Genomic DNA, 18,762 nt, shown 5'->3' on the forward strand with positions numbered 1-18,762 from the left:
GACAAGGTAATCATAGTGGCCCAAGCCAAACACAGACATGCACAGGAATTCCTAGAGGCATGGTTCTCAACCCATAACGTAATCAACAAACATATAGACCCCATATGCAAACCCATACAGAACGAAACCAGAAATGACACTACTCGCCATAACGGACCAGACAGTATAAATTCCAAGCGGAGTAGAACAACTTTGCTTCATTGGAGGCCTCACTGATGATGTTACCTACCATGGTGACGAAACGTCTGAACGAAAACAAGCCAGCTCGGCGAGCAAGAAAACAACCTCACCCACAATCCGAGCTACAGATCTTTGCTAAAGACTTAAATATAATACATTTTTCATGAAATCATAGATCAGAGCTTTTCCCCACATGCAGTTGAAGAGTTTTGCTGAGTGACATTCAAGGCAATCTGTCCCTGACATGGTTCAAAAGAAATCTCTTGTAATCTTCTGTTCTTCACCTCACTAACTATGCAGCTGAGCTCTTTACAGCCGTTCCTGTGGAATCAGTGCTCACCACTGCCAGACCATCCACCGTTGATGCTGCCAGGACCACGTTTAAAACAGAGAAAAAGAGGACTTCAGATTCTGCAGGCAAGATATACCACTAATACTATGGTACTACACCATTATGGTACAGAAAGGCTATGTCAGACATGGGAGCAGAAGGCAGCCAACTGGCACATTAAGTCTGCTTTGCCTTTCAATGAAGTCTTGTTGATCTGATGATTTTCAACTCCACTTTTCTGCCTTTTCCCCATTATTCTTGATTCCCTTATTGATGAAAAGTCTGTCTATCTTAGCCCTGAGTATATTCAAATGTTCCAGCCTCTACAGCCCTCTGCGATACATAATTCCACAGGAAAAAGAAAATTTGTGCTTCGTGGACAAGGGCCAAGAAGTGCTGGTGAACAGTGTGGTGGAGAGGAAGGCTGTCGTTTTTCTTGTGGCTCACGACAGGAGGCCATGCCACCAGATCAAACCAGCCTGGATCAGTACTGTGTCCTGAGTCAGACAATGAAAACATACTGACATGCAGAATTTAAATATGAGTATAGTTGATTACCTTCCTTTGGGTTCAGGTTATACTGCATCTCTCATTTACATTCTCTCACACACACACAGAGTAGCGAGCCTCTCCTGTTTGCTGCTTACACATGGAACTTGTGCTTTCCTCTGTAAATCTAAAACTGATACATTTACAAATGAAATAATAAACTCTTCATAGGTTGTGTAGCAACTGATAAGCATTTGATGAGATCAATATGCTACAGAGTTCCACTACATTGAGTTTGCACAGAAAATTCCCATTACAGATATTGGTAGTTTACCAACTATGTGCCAAGTTACTTCTCATTTGTAAAATGGGAAAACTACTTTATAAAGAAGAGGAGACAACAAGATGCAGAGCTGGATGAACACAGCAGGCCAAGCAGTATCATAGGAGCAGAAAGGCTGATGTTTTGGGCCTAGACCCTTCATCAGATCACCTTGTTGTCTCGGATTCTCCAGCATCTGCAGTTCCTACTATCTCTTATAAAGAAGAGGATCTGCCGAGTCCTGATCAAACTGATGAATACCTTCAACTGGTTCAGTTGCTTTTCCATCAATGATAAATAAGTCTCAGAGAAAGAAGGTAGCTAATGATGTCAATATAGAATTTGTAATTTTCAGCCATTTGTATCTGTCCTGGACAATCTTCCAGAAAAATGTATGATATCATGACTTAGAGCATTTCTGCTTTTAAAAAAAAAGAAATTTATGTGGTTGCTAATCTCATTAAAAGAAAGCAATGGATTCAAAAATCTTATAGGTTTTGTTATTTGTATTATATATGCATCACTCTCAATAATCCTATACCAACTAACACACAAAAGTACATTATAGCTGATGCTGGAAACCTGAAAAAAAAACCCAGAAAATACTAGAGATCCTCAGCATCTCAGATAGCATCTATGGAGAAAAGCAGACTCAACATTTTAGGTTGATACCTAAAAGATTAACCCTTTTCACACAAATGCATGACATGACTCCAGAACCTGTGCAACATCATATCTAAACACTTCAAAGAAGTAATTTTTACTCCATTTTTTTCTCCCTTCAAATCAAATTTTAATCCATTTTGCGATAAATTTCACTAATTACAAATACATTAACCTTATCTAATGTACAGTACATTCACTGTATATGATAGATATTTTCCCACATCTGCCACAACTAAAAGATTGGTTGAGAAGACAAGTCAAACAACTTAATTTTCAAAATTGTTAAATTTGTCTTGACAGTCTTCAGAAATAAAATAATATTGAATAAAAACTGATTCTACTCAAATTATTACAATTCTTAAATGCTATATCCATATTTTGTGCTAATGACTGTCACTCAATTCTATGTGCAAAAATTCCAAGAAATAAACTAATTGACAAAAATATATGCATCTGTCTCAATTTGGCAATGTTTTGCTCACTAATTGCAGTTAATAGAAAAATGTACTTCGTGTAAGCAACATCTATAATTTCATTAAATATTATATCATACATTTAGTCAAGTTGAATCACTAAACTTATTTATTTTCTTCAGTGCCTGGTTAACTCCATGAATTAGTTAGTAATTAAAAACCGACCAATACCAAGGAAAAAAATCATTTTCCAAAATTAATATTTATTTTATATCCAAATATTTTGATAATTTCATCTTCTCTTCATTTTTTTCCTTGTTTGGATTGCCGTAAGGCCATTAAAACATTTTTTTTAATAACCAGCATCCTTTGGAAAAATATACAAGAGCAGTTTTACAATATATTAGCTGTACATGTATCATTTTCTGTACATCCTGAAGTTTCATCAGGGGAGTTTTTGTAGTTTTATGGTAGTTTGCATTTCCCATTTACAATTTTTCTTAAAACCTCTGTTGCCAAAACTTCAGTTGCTGGAATTTTTTTGTTGAGATGCACAGGAACTTCCAAATGTCATAAGTCACCATGTGTTGCTTTGTGCAACAGAAAATTTGTTTTCACATACTTCAGAAAGACAATTGTGTCCTATTTCACGGTACTATGCTTGTTGCTTTCCTTAAAGCCAAATAACCAGTCACAATGTCTGACGGAAGCATACGAATGTAGGAAAACTCCTCTGTGCTGCTAAATCGTAGCTTACTTTGTGGGTCTGTATAATTGGCCTGTAAAAACAAAATCCATATTTAATAAAAACACACAATACTACAGGATAAATTTTGATACAGAGCACTCTTAGATAAATGAGCCATATAATGAGAATACAATGAAATTAGCAGACCAAATGATTAGTGACTTGTTTTAATATACTGAAATCTGCATGGTCACAAATTAGGATATTGTCATTCAGATTCTCTAGTCTTCATACAGTTCAATACTGAATGCACTGGGAACCATCCCAAGTCTCAATGCATTAACAATGGAGGAACTGCCTGTCAAGGTTAAATTTCCAGGAAGAAATTGATGCCCAAAACCCTCTCAGAAAGTCTCCAAATCAGAGATGGAGACTCCAGAGGGTCTGAGAAATTACTCAGGAAACATCAGGGGGATTAAAACTTACTCCAGTCAGTCACTCTCAGTGATGCTCCCCTCCCTGAGATCACTGCACTATCCCTTACCTAACCAGACTGGGATCTCTCACTCAGCCCCACGTCCTTCAGTCACCCCCTCACATCTCTGCCACTATAAACTCTCTGTAGCTTGTCAAAGAGGCTTTGGGACCCTTGAACTATATATATTTTATCATTTGTAGCATGCATGTAAAAACCAGGCAACAGATTAATGATTTTTTTTAATATTCATTCATGAGATGCGTCATTGACTGACCAGCATTTATTCCCCATCCCAGTTGCCACTGAAAAGGCGATAGTGAGCTACCTTCTTCAACTAATGTTGTCCATGTGCTGCAGGTTGACCTACAATGCTGTTAGGGAGGGAATTCCAGGATTTTGACCCAGGAACAGTGATATATTTCCAAGTCAGGAGGGTAACTGGCTTGGAGGGGAACTTGCAGGTGGTGGTGTTCTGATGTATCTGCTGCTCTGGTCCTTCTGGATGGAAGTGATTGTGTGTTTGGAAAGTGCTGTCTAAGGATCTTTGGTGAATTTCTGCAGTGCATCTTATAGATAGTACACACTGCTGCTACTCAGCATTGATGGTGGAGAAAACAAGACAAGACTTGTGGATGTGGTGACAAGCAAATGGGCTGCTTTTTCCTGGATGGTATCAAGCTTGTTGAGATTTGTTGGAGCTGTGCCCATTCAGGGAAGTGAGGAATACTCCATCACACTCCTCACCTTGTAGATGGTGGATATGCTTTGGGGATTCTGGAGGTGAATTACTTGCCACAGTATTTCTAGCCTATGACCTGCTCTTGTAGCTTATACAGTTTATAAAGTTAGTCCAGTTGAGCTTCTGGTGATTGGTAACCCCCTCCAGGGTGGTGATGGTGGGGGGGGGAGCGGGAGTGAAGAAGAGGTATTCTCTGATGGTAACATCTTTGAATGCCAAGGGACAGTGGTTAAATTGCCCCTTATTGGAGGTGGTCATTGTCTAACATTAATGTGGCATGAATGTTACTGGCCACTTGTCAGCTTAAGCCTGGATATTGTCCAGGTCTTATTGCATTTGAAAATGGACCGCTTTAGTAACTAAGAAGTTGTGAATGGTGCTAAACATTGTGCTATCAGTGGTGAACACCCCACTCCTGAACTCTTGGTGGAGGGAGGTTGTTGATGAAGCAACTGAAGTGATGATTGGACTTAGGACACAACCCTGAGGAACTCCTGCAGAAATGACCTGGAGCTGAGATGATTGACGCCCAATCTCTATAACCATCTTCCTATGTGGCAGGTGTAAATCTAACCAGTGGACAGTTTGCCCTGATACCCACTGATCCCAATTTTGCTAGGGCTCCTTTATGCCACACTTGGTCAAATGCAGTCTTGATGTCAAGGGGTATTATTTTTCACTTCATCTCTGGAATTCAGCTGCTTTGTCTATTTTTGAACCACGGCTGTAATGAGATCAGGAGCTGAGTGGCCCTGGTAGAGTCCAAACTGGACATCATTGAGCAGGTTATTGCTGAGTAGGTGTTGCTTGATGATAGTGTTGATGATCCCTTCCATCATTTTACTGATGATCAAGAGTAGACTGATGGAGCAGTAATTGACCAGGTTAAATTTGTCCTGCCTTGGGTGTCCAGGACATACTGAGACAATTTTCTACATTGTTGAGTAATGGATAGATGCCAGTATTACAGCTGTACTGGACCAGCTCAGCCATGATGTGGCAGGTTCTGGAGCACAAGTCTTCAGTATTATTGCCAGAATGCTGTCAGAGACCATAGCTTTTGCAGTGTCCACTGCCTCCAACCATTTCTTGATATTACATAGAGTGAATCAAATCAGCTGAAAACTGGCATCTGTGATGCTGGGAACCACTGGTGAAGACCGAGATAAAAACCAAAAATAGAACACAGACAATAAAACTTGAAAGTACATTTATGTGAACTAACTCACCAAAACAATCCATGTGTTCAACAAAAGCAGACTGAGTTGAAACAACTTTATGAAGCAACGCCATTTAAGGTTATAGATTGTTTTTCAATTAAAAATTCCTGAATATAATGTAATATGATTACAAATAATTAAGGTGCTCAATCAACCAAACTAATTATATTTTAAAAGCCTTGCAGTGCGATAACAGAGAATAAACCTATTTGCAAAACTTGTGTTTTATGGTTTCATCTTGGAGCTTCTTGAAGCTTGGCACTCAGATGGCAATTCCTCTCCCCTTACTGCGATCAGCTGTATTTTACCATAACACCTTTAGTGGCACTTTAACCTTTACTGCCAAGCTTCTTTATTTTTCTGGCACTTACTCTTTCATCCGTCTTCTCATCCCCTTTCTCTATTCTGCAAAGCCTTCAATGCCTGCATTCTATGGCAAATTCTAAGCTAAAATATACCCTCGTGACAACAATCATACTCAATTGCAACCTTCATGTAAATTTCACTAGCTCCCTCTCCTGTCATTATACTACAGTCACATTTTTGTTTGGTTTCACTTTTTTTTTATATTTTAAATATTAATTCTTGACACGTGAACACTGCTGATAAGGCTGACATTTATTGCTCATCCCTAGTTGCCCAAAGGTGATGCTGGGTGATTTCATCAGAATGTCACAGGAAAGTGACGACTCAACCAAATCAATAACGATAGCAGATTTCCTTCCCTGAAAGGTCATTACTATGTGAGTTGGTTTTTAAAAACCACCTGCCAGCTTCATAGTCGCTTTTACTAACATCGGTTTTGTTTAATCTCTAACTTTAAAACAAACATGAAGTTTGCAAAACTGCCTTTTTAGAAGCTGAAATGATATTTTCTAGATTATTAGTTCACGAACATAACTACAACACTACTAAGGTGATCATTTCAATATTGTCATTTTTAAGGTTTTATTACTTTAAAACCCCAATCTGCCTCAAATATATCCATGCTACTGAAGCTGCTTTTTTGCTAACTTTAGCATCAGTCACAGAAATGTATAGTCAGTAGGATATCTGCAGACTGTCAGCAAGACTCGAAAGAGACAGATTACAGGCACAATCTTAGACCAATTCCAAGCTTCTGACGTGCAACTGTGACTTCATTGAATCATATTTTACAAATGAACATTGCCCTGTTTTGGTGACCTAACTAGTGTAACTAATTTTCAAGTTTTATTTTTGATTTTTATTACTATATTGTGTTTTAACTGCTGCATGGTATTTGCATACATGTTGCATATGATAAAATTTACAATTTTGTGCTCCCACGCACATTTCATTTATGGGACTGCAATTTGGGAAATAATTGTGAAAGTCAACAGCCCAAGTCTTCACCTTCGTGGCTGTCCAGGCTACACTAGTCCCATTCCGCTGCAGCCTTGAAAGCCCATCTGTTATGAAATTATTCTGGTAGCTTCTCATGTTGAAGAATATATTGATCTTGTGAGCAGAGCTCCCAATTTATGACCTTAAAAAATTACCTATACATTTAACTTCTGAATCAGTGAAGTCAAATACAGAGAGAAGAATGCGTACGAATATAAATGCCTTTGTCAGTCACCAGGCATTTCAAACTATTTTACAGAGTCATGGTTGTAATACAGGAAGCACCAATTTTCACAGCAAGCTTTCACAAACAGCAATGTAATACCGATCCAATTCTTGATGTATTTTGAGGGGAAAATATTGATCATTACACTTATAGAGTCATAAGAGTCAAACGGCACAGAAACAGACCCTTTGGTCCAACAAGTCCATGCCGAACATCATCCTAAACTAAACTAGTCCCACCTGCCTGCTCCTGGCCCATATCCCTCCAAACCTTTCCTATTCATGTATCTATCCAAATGTCTTATAAACGTTGTACATGTACCACATCCACCACTTCCTCAAGAAGTTCATCCCACATGTGAACCACCCTCTGCATAAAAAAATTTGCCCCTCGTATCTTTTTTAAATCTCTCTCCTCTCACCTTAAGAATGTGCTGCCTAGTCTTGACATCCCCCATCCTAGGCAAAAGACAACTACCATTAACTCTATCCATACCTGTCATTATTTTATAAACTTCTATCAGGTCACCTTTTAACCTCCCATGCTCCAGTGAAAAAGTCCCAGCCAATCCAGCCTTTATAACTCAAGCCTCCACACCTGGCAACATCCTGGTAAATCTCTTCTGAACGCTTCCTTCTGGATATATGTCATCAACTTTTTTTGTGCTGCTGAAAAAGTGGACATGTTTTAACATTTTACCAGAAAAACAGGTTCAAAGGCTTGCGGAAAAGACTTTTGTTTTACGCAGATTAAGTCTGCATTAGTTTTGACAATTGGAAGTTCGATTCTTCAGTAAATCATGATGTACCAGATATGCTAACATTCCTCCCCTGCTGACTCTCTCTTTTTCCCCGCTACACTTTATGCCTCCTGCCTTCTCAAGGCATCGAGTGTCACCCAGAAATAAGTCACACTTGATATCAATTCAAATGGATAACATGTAATGAGCATGAGCCAAGTACTTGATCTTAAATGATGGGAGGTTGGCATCAAATCTAATCATTTCCTCACATACATTCACTTTCCAGCATTACTAGGTAATGATCAGAATTGAGAACCCTGGATGATTTGATCCACAATAGTCCATGAGCAGTGGAGGCAAATTATCAGCTAATGTTCTTCAGGCAGAGATTGGTTAACTGAGAGCCAAGTGTATTTTACTGACAAAGTCCCTTCCAAAATCTAGAATCTAAAGCTTAAACTAGAAGGAAACAACATGTACAAGATAAAATGGCTTAATATTACTTACTTCAGGACTTCAAATCATCACATTATTTACCATAGTGTTACTTTGGCAGGGGAGCTGGGATACAAGTCACAATTCTGATGTTTTTTTTAAATTAAACCACAGGGATGAAGCCTTGCAATAACTGCAACCTCCTGTCATGGGACTAGGGTAAGCAGCTCCTGTGGAGGAGTGGTAGACAGCACAAAATACCAAAAAACAAACTCTTCCCGCACTAACATTTCTGGAAAAAAAATTGGCCCAAATGCAAATGAACATACATATTTTGTAAATGTGCTTGAATTCTACAGTCTCATATTTCCTTTCCTCACATGAGCAGGAGTCACCTTCTAGGCAAGTAATATGGATTACATGTATTCAACAACAGCTATCCGAATGACAAGAGATTTAATGATCTTGCAAGTTGAGCACTGTAGCAGAAACTAGATTTTAGAAAAATCTGTGATTTAATTATTTCCTATAGCAACCAACCAGTAAGAATCCTGGCCAACTTAATTGTTAAAGAGTAACATTTCCTTCTAGGATGAAGAAACACTGGCATTTTTATAATCAGTTTATCTAAAAACTCCTTGTAAGCTACATATTCCAAACTATTCAGATGTGTTTTATCAGCTTGTCAGAAAAGAAAAGTAGGGATGGGGTGCAGGGAGAATGCAATTGGAGTGGATGAGCTAGCATCACAACACAAGACATTTTTCTAAACTGCTCACATTTCTACAAAAAGAACACTAGCCAGTAGCAGCGTATATGCACTTTTTCTTCATAAAATGAAAACTGAACTAAGCTTAGTTACATGCAGAAACGAGGAGAAACTAGAGTTTGGTAGTCTGCAGCCAGCAGACCACATACTGAACCATGTCCATCATTAGCCAGCTGAAATCAGTTGACAAGGTTAATACATATTTAGCAGGAATCAACTTGGTACCTTGCTGGTATGTCTGGAAAAGATTAATGTACAAAATTATACTTGGCCAATTATGATTTTCAGTTCTCCATAAAATCACATGCAGTTTCTTTATTTACAGATCTGTGAAAGACAAGATGTGACCAATGGGAGTAAGTCCAATTGCATGACATGTTATATATAGCCTATTAAGTGTTTCCTTTGCTGAGTTAGTTGGCATCATAATCAGCTGTATCTTGGCTCTTTCCTTTAGTATGAGGATTATATTTTTGATAGCAGTTCTTTGTGGAGACGAATGGAGTGCATAGTAATCAACTTCATTTCCCACTTACGTTCCACATGACTCATTAACCTCACCTAACAAAAATCTTTCTCATCCTAAAAGCTCTGATTGACCACAGGCTTTAGGGAAAGCAAATTTCAAATTTCTGCTCCTCACTGTATGGAGAAGCATTTTTTCATTTCATCCCTAAATGGCCCAGTCTGACTCTAAGCTTCTACCCACTGCTCTCAATTTCCTCACTTCAGTTGATGTTTTCCCGGTTAGCTCTGCAATCAAATCCTAACATTGTTTAACACCTTAATCACATCTCTGTTTTCTATATCCAGGAGAATATAAAGTTGCATACCATTGTCATGTCTACAATTTAAAAACCCACACCTTGGTATTATTCTAGCGAATTTGTGGTGCACCCCGCAACATATTCTTCTAACATTGTGGTGTCCAAAGCTGAATGCAGTACTCCAGTTATGCAAAGCATTGGTAAGAGCCATTCTGAAGCACAACTTCCTTCCCTTTGCATTCCAATCTTGAGAGAAAAGTCAGCATTCCATTAGCTTTTTAAAATTGTTTTTTTGCACCTGTCTACTAACTTCTTAATAATTGTGTTGCCAAACTTCCGCCTGCAATGGCTTCTGTTATCAATCCTGCAGTTAGCTCTGGGATCCCCAAGGATTTATATTCTTGGCCCTTTCCTAATAATCCACTGACCTGCATGCCATGGAGACATCAGGAATTTAAAAAAGGACAAAAAAAAACTACAGATGCTGCAAATCTGAAACAAAAACAGATGAATACGGGCAATAATCAGTCGACCAGACAGCTTATCTTGAAAGAAAAGCAGAGCCAACCTTTCAAGTCTGTGATTTTTCATCAAAACTAGAAAGTATAGAGATTTAATTGGTTTGAAGCACTGGAATAGGGAATGGTGCAAAAGAAGAATAAAGATCTGAACTAGGGTAGGGAACAGGATATGTTAAATAACAAAAGGAATATTTGTTCAAAGCAAATGGAAATAGAAACAGGGCAAGCAAAGAAACAAAATATGGACCTAGTGACCACATGCATGGGAATAGCAGAATCATCACTAGTAGATGCCCTCTAGAAAAGATTGAGCCAAAGCTTCTAACCTGAAGGTATCAAGGAGAGATGTTAGCCTAGTGGTAGTGCTGCTGGATTACTAATGCAGAGGCACAGGCAAATGCTATGACGACCTGGGTTCAAAATCCATCATTACAGAAGGTGGAATTTAAATTCAATTACTAGATCTGGATTATAAAGCTAATTTCAGTAATGATGGCCATGGACAACTATCAATTGGTAAGAACACATTTAGTTCACTATAAATGAGCTTTTGGGAAGTAAAGGTGCCATATTACCTGCTTTGACCTACATGTGACTCTATATCCATAGCCATGCTGTCGGCTGTGTCCTCTAAAATGGCCTTTGAAAGCTACTCAGTTCAAGGACAATTAAAAGTGTGCAACAAGTGTTGGCATTGCCAGTGCCACTGATGTTCCATTAATAATTTTTTTAAAATTGCTGAACTCAATGTTAGATGTCTAGAATTTTGGAATGTGCCTTACCAAAAAAATGATTTGTTGTTCAGTGAACTTATATTCATCCTCAATGGAATTGCAACGGGAAAAAGAGATCTGAATGGGAGCGGAGTGGGGGATTAAAACGACAGGCAATGGGACTGAAAAAAAGTGTTCCGTGAAGTGATCTGTATCAGTTCTGCCCAGCATAGGGAAGATCTTATTGTAAGCAGCACATACAGTGTACTGAATTGAGAAAAGTACAAATTTCACCTGGAAGGCTTGGAGCCCTGGAAGTAAGGAGGTAAAAGGGCAAGTTTTGTAATTCACAAGTTTGCATAAGGTACAGTGGAAGGGGAAGAGACTGTTGGGTGCAACTGACAAGTTAACTTCAGAATGGTCCTTGAGAAAGCTGACAACACCCAGTTCTGCTTGTCACCACTTTTTTCCCTCAATTCGATGTGTTTAATTTGTCTAAAATCACGTGAGCAAAAAAAAAACCTAAAACAATTGTCTCTAATTCCCACCAATTTCCAATTCTGATTGCTTGTGCATCACCAATTTGCTTTGTTCCAAACTTCAGGTTTTAAGCTCTGTAAACCCCCTCTCTTGCCTCCTTTAATCTTAAAATATCTTAGAACTTAATTCCAATTCTAAGGTTCTGCTAACTGCCCCAATACTTCCTAATATGTCTTGGTGTAGTATGGATGTGAAGATTTATTTGAGAAAGCATAGATAAACACTGCTACTGTTGCTACAGTTTTCATTTCTTTCACGTTTAGAAAATGTTCAAATTTATCTTTCTTGGGTTCATATATCTTGACTCTATCTCCTCCCTCCAAACCAATTTCCAAACCAATTCAAAAGACATCTCCAATTCAGTGTGCTCTCATTTTTGCCGTTATCCTCTTATTGAACATTATTTCATGTTTTCTGGAAGCCCATATAAATAACATCCATAAGACACATGCTTGTCTACCATAACTGTACCCCCCCAAAAAAAAAACAGGCATAATTTACTGATTGAACCATGTTGGTTCTCTCTGATCAGGTCATAAATTGCAGTAGAGTCTCTAAAGTTTCATGCCACGTGCTGCACCAATTTGAACGGAGTATAATTTTTGTTTTATTCATTCACAGGATGTGGGTGTCATTGGCCAGGCCAGCACTTATTGCCCATTGGGCAGTTAAGTGTCAACCACATAGAGTGGGTCAGGAGGTACACGTAGGCCATACCAGCTAAGCATGAGAAAGAATTAATCTGCAGATAGGGAGGAGAGAAATTAGATTATTGGTAGAAGTTAAATAAACAAAGAAGAATTTTGCAAGATCTCTCTTTGCAGAGGGTCAATTCCTTTGGAAGAATGCAGATAGGACAGGCTCTTCGGCCCACCATGTCTGTGCCAACTATGATGCTATTCCAGACTAATCCCATCTGCCTGTGCATGGTTCATATCGCTCTATTTCCTGCTTGTTCATGTGTTGTCTAAATGCCTCTTAAATGTTGCTCTTGTATCTGGTTCTGCCATCTCCACTGGTTGCATGTTCCAGGCACCTACCACTCTGTCTAAAAAAAACCATCCTCACACATCTCGTTTAAATTTTTCTCCTCACACTCAAGTCTAGTCCCCTAGTATTTAACATTTCCACCCTGGGAAAAAGACTCCCAACTATCCACCCTATCTATGCCTTTCATAATTTTATATACTTCAATCAGGTTGCCTCTTGGCCTCTGATGTCCTACCAAAAACAATCCAGGTTTGTCCAACCTCTCCTGCACCCTCTCCAAGTACTCCACATCCCTCCTATACTGTAGTGGCCAGAACTGTATACAACTGTGCACAAGTTCAAATATTGCAGAACGTGCCTCATGTTCACTGTGACTGCCTAGAATCCATTTTTATTGTCTTCAAAGAATAAGTGAAGAACTTACAGAATTTATTTTGTCTATATTGGCCAGGGATTCTTTTCCCCACTCTGTGAAGGGATGGTTGTTGTTGGTGGACTTTCATCATTTCCTCAAATAGGTACTTCATAGCAAGAGATCCACTAGGAACTAGTGATCATAATCCAATTGAGTTTATGTTATTTTGAAAGAAAAATACTCTTACAAGAGAATCCAACATTTAAACAAAGCCAAACGTATCAGTAGGAGGGGAGAACTGACCAAAGTTGAATAGATTAAAAAGTATAGCAGTAAATAAACCATGGGAAACATTTAAAGAAACAATTCAACACATTCAACAAAAATACATACCATTGAAAAACAAACTCAGCAAGAAGATCCATCCATAGTTTACTCAGAAAGTCGAGGATGGTATTGCACTAAGATAATACTGCAAAGAATAGTAGCAAGTCTGAGGATTGGGAGTATTTTAGAAACTAGCGAAGGGCCATCAAAATATTGGTGGAAAAAGAGTACCCAACATCGTAAAAACAAAGAGAATCAATAAATTAAACATGAATTCCTTAGAAGCAGAGACAGGACAAATTATTGCATGGCACGAGGACATTGCACAGACATTATCCCCTCGTAACAATAACTGTCCTTGTCAATTAAATAACCATTCTCTCAGCCTTGAATATACTCACTGACCTAACCTCTGCTGCTGTCTATGGAAGAAAATTCCAAAGATCAACAACTGTTTGAGAAATGAAAATCTTTATTTCAATCTTAAATGAGATTCGACTTATTTTTTAAAACTGTGTCCACTAGTTCTAGGTTCCCCATGAGTATTATACATTCATTTGGTTCTTAGGTGAGATGATACCTGGAAAAGGTGAGAGCAGATTTAGTCTCTGTAAATAAGGAAGGATATACCTAGAAACAGTACAGCAGAGGTTCACTAAATTAATCACCGAGATGACAGGTTTGTCCTATGGTGAGATGTTGTGTCAACTCAACCTATATTCTCAGAAATTTAGAACAATAAGAAGCGTACATTTTGTGGAACATATGATTCTCAAGCCACTCTTATGGGATAGACACAAGCTGGGGAATCTAGCACATTTCATACCAATGGACTAATAATTTAGAGTTTAGGTTTCTCCAAGGGACAGGTGGGAAAGTGGAGCCCCAGCTCAGGATCAGCCAATCACACTCAATGGTGGAGCAAGCTTGACAAATCATGGTGTACTCCTATCTTTTATGTTGTGTTCACACTATTTCTCAGTCTTCTATGTTCCAGGGAGAACATACTCAATCTACATAAACGTGCCTCGTAATTCAATCCCAACCTCACCTCAAATTGGTTAATATCTATATTCTTTCAGTAGATGCAATATTGTTTTAGTACAGCAGGGATCATAGTTGTTTAGTGTTCACTGTACACGAATGACCATTGATGCATCCCAATAGGATTTGCCTTACTCACTGCCCTCAAACATTGTTACAAATGCCATAATTTGCTGCCAATCAAGCTCTTCAGACTGAAATTGAATTCAGGTCAGGTTGAATTAAGGATGTATTCCTGACACGCCTTCTGAAATGGTGCCCCAGACATTTACACTAGTGTCTACAAACTACACCATCCTTCCATGTGTCAGTAGGACTCTTGCCATTGGAGGGTTTTCTCTTTGATTTTCTTTGGTTTCAGTTTTGTTTGGAGTCCTTGATGTCATACTTGGTCAAGTATCACTGTAATGCAATGATAAGCTACTGTCACCTTTATTGTGGCATTCAGCTCGTGCCTATTTCTGGATCAAAGCTGTGAATGCAAAGTGGGGCAGTGGCTCTGAAGTGTTGGTAATCAGGCTATTTGTGAAGCGTATCTTACTTAATTACATTACCGCTATTTCTCTCCATATCAATATTATGTATGAGCACATCGAAATGGTAATTGGCTTAGTCAGATTAATCGTATTTTGTACAGGTAGGCATACTTGGATAAGCTGCCACATAAACAGACAGAAGGAAGTATGCTGGAACACTAATTGCTATAGTAGTCTATTGATGGGGCCCACTGACTTCAATGTATCCAATGCATTCAGCTACTTAATGTTATGCTGGATCAACACATTTTTGTAAATTGTCTTTTCTGGTAAAAAGAACTTCAGGAGAAAGCCACTCAGCATATTTGGCTAACAACACTTCAAAACACCTCTGCCCCATCTCACATGTTGGTTTCATAGCAGTCAAGATGGGGACATTAATGAAAACACCTCCTCTTATTATTTCCTTGGATGCTGACTATCATTTTCAACCTGATGTGGCAGAAATAGAATTCTGCTCTGATCCATATATTATGCAATTGCTTTGCTGAGTCCATAATCTTTAAGTTTAGCTTGCAGATCTCTGTGGTAAGCTACTGTCACCTTTATTGTGGCATTCAGCTCGTGCCTATTTCTGGATCAAAGCTGTGAATGCAAAGTGGGGCAGTGGCTAACTTTACATCTAATTGTAATTTTAGTAACTTTATACTTACCTTAATTCTCAACTTTTCTCAAAAAAAGGACAGCAGAGACGTTGTTATAGCAGGAGGCAAGTCTGGGGTGAGATGATACAGAATGAAATAAGAAAGTTTGCTGAAGTTTGGGGTGTACTGTGCATTGCTTGCGTTTTGTTTTTATTCTAGGAGCAAAAGATTTATCTAAGCCAATTTGCATTGTGACCAGAATGAACCTTATTTTACATGAAATCCAACTTAAGTTTTTGAGAATTGAATTTTGTTTCACTTTGAGGAGAAATAGAACCTAATACTCCTTATAATGCTGTAAATCAGAGTAAGAAATTTGTTTTAAATAGATTCCAGTTTAAGGTCTATAAATAACATTCCCAATCAGAATTACTTTCCCATCTAGTACACATTAAAATCAAATCAATAGCAAAAAGGGAAAAAGCAATTACAATTACTATGATAAGAAACTCCCACTGGCTCTGAAATTTCTTTGTAACCAGCAGCAGCTGCGATGGTATTTGAAATGCAATTTGCAAAGCCGAAATAACTCTTACGTACAACGCTTATTTCACCCAATTTAAGTTCACCCAATTGAAATTCTTTCAGTTTTTACTTCCCTAATCAACTTACATTCTTGTACATACACATTGTGACGTGCAACACATCGCACACTGTCTTTTATAAACTTATTTAATGGGATACAGGCAGCACTGGCTAAGCCAGCATTTGTTGCCGATCCCGAAATGTCATTTTTTAAAATTCATTTTTGTGGGATATGGGTTTTGCTGGCTGGCCAGCATTTACTGCCCATCCCTAGTTGCCCATGATAAGGTGGTGGTGAGCTGCCTTTCTGAATTGTTGCAGCCCCTGCTGTGAGTTGACCCACAATGCCTTTAATGAGGCAATTCCAGGATTTTGACCCAGCAACAGTGAAGGAACGGCAATATATTTTCAAGTCAGGATGGTGAGTGGCTTGGAAGGGAACTTCAAGGTGGTGGTGTTTTCATGTATCTGCTGCCCTTGACCTTCTAAATTGAGGTGGTCATGGGCTTGGAAGGTACTGTCTGACGATCTTTGGTGAATTTCTGCAGTGCATCTTGTAGATAATACATAGTGCTGCTACTGAGCATCGGTGGTGAAGGGAGTGTATGCTTGTGGATGTAGTGCCAATCAAGCGTGCTGCTTTATCCTGGATGTCAAGCTTCTTGAGTGCTGTTTGAACTGCATGGCTCTCTAGATCATTTCAGATGGCAGTTACAAGTCTATAGGTTACTGTAGGTCAGAAGTGGCATGTAGGCCAGAACAAATAAGGATGGCAAAATCCCTTCCCTAAAAGGATATTAGTGAACCACGTGGATTTTTAATGTGAGTTTCAAGGCTCCACTGCTGAGACCAACTTTACATTCTAGATTTATTAACTGAATCAAATTCCACCAGTTGCCATTGTTTCCAGAGCATTATTCTGGACCTCTGGTATTGTTATTGGATTAGTAATCCACATCAATCTGTAAAAACAGATAAATGCAAAAAATGGCTTATATAAGAGAAAAGGTTTCAGCTAATTTAAGTTCTTACAGTCTTTTGCTTCCAATAATCAACTTTCATTCTTGTACATACACACACACACACACACACACAAACACACACACAGTGTGACACATCTGGGACAGGTGGGACTTGAATTTGGACCTCCTGGTTCAGGAGGTAGGATCACTACCACTGTATCACAAGGGCCTATTTTCACTCTTGTATGCTGTCTTGTACCCTGTCCCTTGCTCTTGCTAGGGTAGAGCTCAAATGATCACTGATTCTGAGAGCACTATTATGATCTCCCTGGAGATAGATAAGGTTCAAAAAGAAATTCAAACTTCCATCTAAGAGCAGAAAGAATGACATCAAAATTTCACATCTGAATGATAAACGACTAAAAGCACTATTAACTGAACACTATTTTCTTTTTGTGGCAACTTATATTTTAAGCTAATAAGAACATCATTCCCCTTTTATATTTAACATCTATTGAACACATTATTGAATTTTAAAAAATGTCTACAGTTCCTCTCAGCTTTTAACAGGTTCCTGTATCCCCATTTCATTGAGTAGTAATTTGAAGTGACCATCTCTATCACTTTCCTTTCTTTTTGGAAAATTTCTTCAATCCATCACTAGCAATAAAGATGATCCTTCTTCCCCCAGGCCACATCAGGACATATCTGCTGAAACCAGTAGAAAGCTGCAGGTTGTGTTGCTTTGATGAGAGACTGTCTCTGTCCCATATCCACACGTTGTAGCTCAGAGTCAAGCAGATTTTCTCTCTGCTGACCGCACAGAACTTCTATCTGTAACATTTGTAAGGAAGCCTGATTTCATAAATTACTTCCTTTTCCCTCTTTCCCCATGGCAATTTTTAAAATTTCACTCATGGGATTTTGGTATAGCAGCTGGCTAACATTTGTTGCCCATCACCAGTCACCATGAGAAATGTGATAAGCTGCCTCCTTGCACCACTGCAGTCCATTTGGTAACAGTTAATACAACCGAGTGGCTTGCTTGGCCATTTTACAGGGCAGTTACAAGTCAATGACACAAAATAATAAAAAAAGGGGACAAAACTGATTCCATAGTAATGGAGCAATATATAATATTGAATAGAATAACATAGTTAGGAAGAAAATATTAAAGAGCTTAACCAACAGGAGTGTCGATAAATCACCATGCCCAGAGGAAATATTTCAGGCTAAGTGAAGCAAGGGAAAAAATAGCTGATGCTCTAACAATCATTATCCAATTCTCTCTGGCTGTAGGCGTAATGCTGGAGGTTTGCACTGTTACTTAGTTGTCAGCTTCTGTCTCATGAGACAATGTTTGTGCTGAGGTGGTCAAATCTGTGCTAGGCATTGCCTGAACCATACCAGGCAGTCTCTGCCACATCTTCCGTAGAGATGACAGTGGGTTGAAAAGCTGCTTGCCTTAGTTTTCTCTGGTTCCTGTTCTTGGTCAGATGAACTGCTCCCCTTTCCCAATGTCGCTCCAAAAAGTTGACTACTGTATACTGCTGTTAAAAAGGGTGAAAGGGATAGCCCAAGTAATTACAGACCAGATAGTTGGTGTGCCCTTGGTGGTGGGAAAATTATTGGAAAATGGACGGTAAATATAAAATTCAACATTTAGAAAGGCATGGTTAGTAAACATGGACTTGGTAGCACTGAACTTTTTATTTATAAATGAAGGGTTGATGAGAATTTTGCATTTGATGTAATCGATACGGATTTAGCAAAGC

At 38.6% G+C, this 18,762-nt stretch overlaps 1 protein-coding gene across 1 annotated transcript in view; it reads right to left on the bottom strand.

Moving 5' to 3' along the window:
- Positions 1–2,644: 2,644 nt before the first annotated feature.
- ino80c (INO80 complex subunit C) overlaps positions 2,645–18,762 on the bottom strand; it is a 40,551-nt gene continuing 24,433 nt past the window's right edge. The window contains exon 5 of the mRNA XM_020533402.2: positions 2,645–3,180. Coding sequence (XP_020388991.2) covers positions 3,049–3,180 — 132 coding nt within the window. The 3' untranslated portion in view covers positions 2,645–3,048. The remainder of the gene's footprint in view (positions 3,181–18,762) is intronic.

Source organism: Rhincodon typus, chromosome 2 (assembly GCF_021869965.1).
Source record: "Rhincodon typus isolate 14 chromosome 2, sRhiTyp1.1, whole genome shotgun sequence".
NCBI classification, from domain to species: domain Eukaryota; kingdom Metazoa; phylum Chordata; class Chondrichthyes; order Orectolobiformes; family Rhincodontidae; genus Rhincodon; species Rhincodon typus.